This window comes from Dendrobium catenatum, unplaced genomic scaffold (assembly GCF_001605985.2).
Source record: "Dendrobium catenatum unplaced genomic scaffold, ASM160598v2 fragScaff_scaffold_650, whole genome shotgun sequence".
NCBI classification, from domain to species: domain Eukaryota; kingdom Viridiplantae; phylum Streptophyta; class Magnoliopsida; order Asparagales; family Orchidaceae; genus Dendrobium; species Dendrobium catenatum.
This window is the reverse complement of record NW_021319112.1, coordinates 274,853-278,393: the sequence shown is the minus strand read 5'-3', so window position 1 is coordinate 278,393 and position 3,541 is coordinate 274,853. Positions and strand designations below refer to the sequence as shown.

Here is a 3,541-nt window from a genome sequence, read left to right as displayed (position 1 = left end):
TATATATATATATATATATATATATATATATATATATATATAATGAAATAAACTATATTTGATGTCATCCAATAGTGAATATCTATTTTTAAGAAATAAGAAGAGCATTTTCATTGTTTTCAAAAGTGGATATATCAAATCATAAATGTACCTCTTTTAATTAGAAGGAAAGAAATTATATTTTCAAATATTAAAGTTGATTCCAAAGAAAAATTTGACGACATATATTTAATGAAATAAACTATATTTGATGTCATCCAATAGTGAATATCTATTTTTAAGAAATAAGAAGAGCATTTTCATTGTTTTCAAAAGTGGATATATCAAATCATAAATGTACCTCTTTTAATTAGAAGGAAAGAAATTATATTTTCAAATATTAAAGTTGATTCCAAAGAAAAATTTGACGACAAAATACCGAATGATAATTATGAAGATATATCTCAGGAGTGCATGAAAAACATTTAAAATATAAAAAAATTTATGATAAGACAGTGGAATTTAAAATGTGATAAATTGTTAATTATATAAGAAAGGCAAATAACAGAAAAAAATTATAACTTTCAATTGATTCAAACCAAATGTAGTATAAGATACCTAATTTCACCAACAAGAATACCATAAAATTTTTAAGAGAGTCTAGAAATTGATGGTGGGTTAGAAAGGAGACTTAGTGGTTGATTGAAGAGGTCAAAAAGGACATTAATGAAAAAATTATATTTAATATTACAAAAGATTAATACTGTTGAGTTTAAGTGTTATAAGAAAACTATATATTTTGCCAAGGAAGTAGGCAAAGCAAAAGCAATTGCTTTTAATGACTTATATAATAGGATTGATACTCATGAAGAAGAGAAGGAGATATAATAAATAGCTAAGGGAAGAGGTAATAAGTCTAAAAACTTTGAACAAATTATGTATTAGACACAAAGATAATAAGATCTTAATAAAAAATGAAAAGTTATAAAAGATGAAAATGCGAGTTTGAGAAATATTAATAGAAGGGAAGTGGAGTGAAGATAGCTCTTTAAGAAAAGCATAAAGGTAAAACTTTAAGTTTGAATGATAGATTAGTGATATATAAAGTATGAATGCTAATGTAGCGTTTTGGTCGTAAATCTTTTGAATAGTGTCATGATGATCAGGAAGGTATCAAATGATTTAAGAAGAGTAATTTTGATACTAATATTTAAAAACAAAGAAGATATTCAAGATTTTAAAAAATATAGAGTTATCAAAGTTATAAATTATACAATAAAATTTTGGGAGAAAGTAATGGAATATAAACTTAAAAAATTATGACAATATTAAGTAATCAATTTGATTTATTCCAAAAAAAAAACATTATGGAAGAAATTTTGGTGTTTAGATAATTAATAAAAGATATAGAGTAGAGAAAATATCTTTATTTACATTTTCTAGATTTAGAGAAGATATGTAATCAAGTACCATGAGACCCTAGAATTAAGAAGAAAAATGTTTGTACTAAAAGCGTGATAAAGCTATTAAATATATGTACAAAAGAGCAATAACAAACATACAAAGTAGTTGCTCAGTGACCAAGGAGCTTTTAATAATAGCAACGATACATCAAGAATCAACATTGAGTCAAAATATTTTTGTTTTGGTTACATAGATGCATAAAAGGATATTCAAAGTAAGGTGTCTTCCTATGTTCTTTCAGAAAATGCTAATTTAAAAGTGAGATTTAAAGTTCATAATTATTATGCAAGTAGATATGCTTTCTCTTAACTTAAAAGAAACCAAAATGTGGATAATTGCTTACGAATTGAACTAATCTGATGTTTGCTGCTTATATCCTGCATTGTCCTTCAGCAATAAAGATTGTATCTAATCATGCACATACAAGTAGTTCAGATGTCAGAAGTCAAGTACCTGTGCCATAAAAAAGAATCTCCTTTCAGTAGAATGAATGTGAATAATTTACAAGCAAGCGGACGACTGCATTTAGGCCAGTTATACATGGTTCAGATTGTCAATTTCTTGCTCAACATTCCAGTTATTGGAAATTAGGAAATTTAAAAACCGGTAAAGCAAAAAACATTTAAGTTTAGCACCACATTAAAAGAAAATAAATCATAAATAAAATTTTACGGAGAAAATTAAGTCATAAAGTAGAAATCCTACCTAAACGAGTGATTTCAAACAGAAAAAGCTAGGGTTATGAAACAGTAAATGCAAACGTCCGAAAAGCTTATTATAAGTACGCCGATTATAAACTCGCAGAATGCTGAAATAAGATTGAAACTTACGCAGTGCAATCAAAGCCAGATAATAGATTTTTTTTTGTTTTTGGAGGGAAAATTTGATTTTCGTTTTAATATTATAAACAATAGTAACAATGAGAACTACACTTCAAAACTCGTGAAGTAAAATTCAAAGGTTGAAATGAGTAACTCACGTGGAAATCCCCTCCGGCGGTGGGCGATGCCGGAGGAAGTAGAAAGTTGAAGAGACGCCGAAATAATTAGAAAAAAAAAAACACGAAGGATGAAATTTTATTTTATTTTTAGAAAAACTATTTCTGTCTTGCTTTCAATAAAACGAATTTTGATGTCGATCGTTGGCTTCTAGGCGGGCTCAGAAGGAGCGAGCGCCCTCGCGAGGCGAACAGAGGCCGCATATGTGGGCCAGGCCTGGTGGACCCTTGTGGCCGAGAGGGCCATGCCCGCGTAAGCAAAGCTCAGCGGAGCGTCTTTTGCGTGAAGAGATTGTTAAATATTTTTTTAATGATAAAAAATTAAAAACAATAATAATATTATTAAAATTTAAGTAAATTTATTTATTATATATTAATTGATAATAAGTGCTTAAATAAATGTGTTGAGTTCTTAGGAGAGATCACAAAAGAAATTGTGCTCAAAGAGCAACAAGGTTTAGCCCTATCTATAACCATTATACATAAGAGCAATGCATAATTAAAAAAAAATAAAAAATATTAAAAAAATAAAAAAAGCAATGTATAATTAATAGAAAAAAATAAAAATATAAAAATATAAAAAAACAAAATAAATAAATAAATAAATAAAGTGATGTATAATTAATAGATAAGAGGTTGTGATCTAATAGAATGATTTAAGATCAAATCCTAGATTTTAACTCAACCACAAGTAGAATAATCCAAAACTAACAATAAAATTTAATGTAATAATAATAGAAACCTCATTCCATTCCATTCTTTAAAACTCATACATACAATAATCTAGTGCAAATGGAATCTAAACATTAAAAGAATCATAGTGGATTACAAAATATCTCAACCATGCTAATTTAGACGACTTTGCATTTACCCCTGCCTATTCCGCTGAGTTCTTTCATTTTCTTGAAATGTCAATAAATTTATAAGGGGAGCACAATTAGCTTAGTAGAGTTCCTTTAAAAACCTATCACCAATATTAATATCCTTAAAACGCTGATAATAATTTATTTAAATATTCAATAAGTCAAAAAGAGTGAACAAAGTACTAGCATAAAATGATTTCTTAGAGTTATAAGAGTGTACTTGATTTCAGGATTTTTA

At 27.4% G+C, this 3,541-nt stretch overlaps 1 protein-coding gene across 1 annotated transcript in view; it reads right to left on the bottom strand.

Annotated features, from left to right (window-relative positions):
- LOC110109949 overlaps positions 1–2,560 on the bottom strand; it is a 9,353-nt gene extending 6,793 nt beyond the window's left edge. The window contains exons 1-2 of the mRNA XM_020841180.2: positions 2,423–2,560; positions 1,787–1,896 (exon numbers count right to left, since the gene is read on the bottom strand). Coding sequence (XP_020696839.1) covers positions 1,787–1,826 — 40 coding nt within the window. The 5' untranslated portion in view covers positions 1,827–1,896; positions 2,423–2,560. The remainder of the gene's footprint in view (positions 1–1,786; positions 1,897–2,422) is intronic.
- Positions 2,561–3,541: the final 981 nt, after the last annotated feature.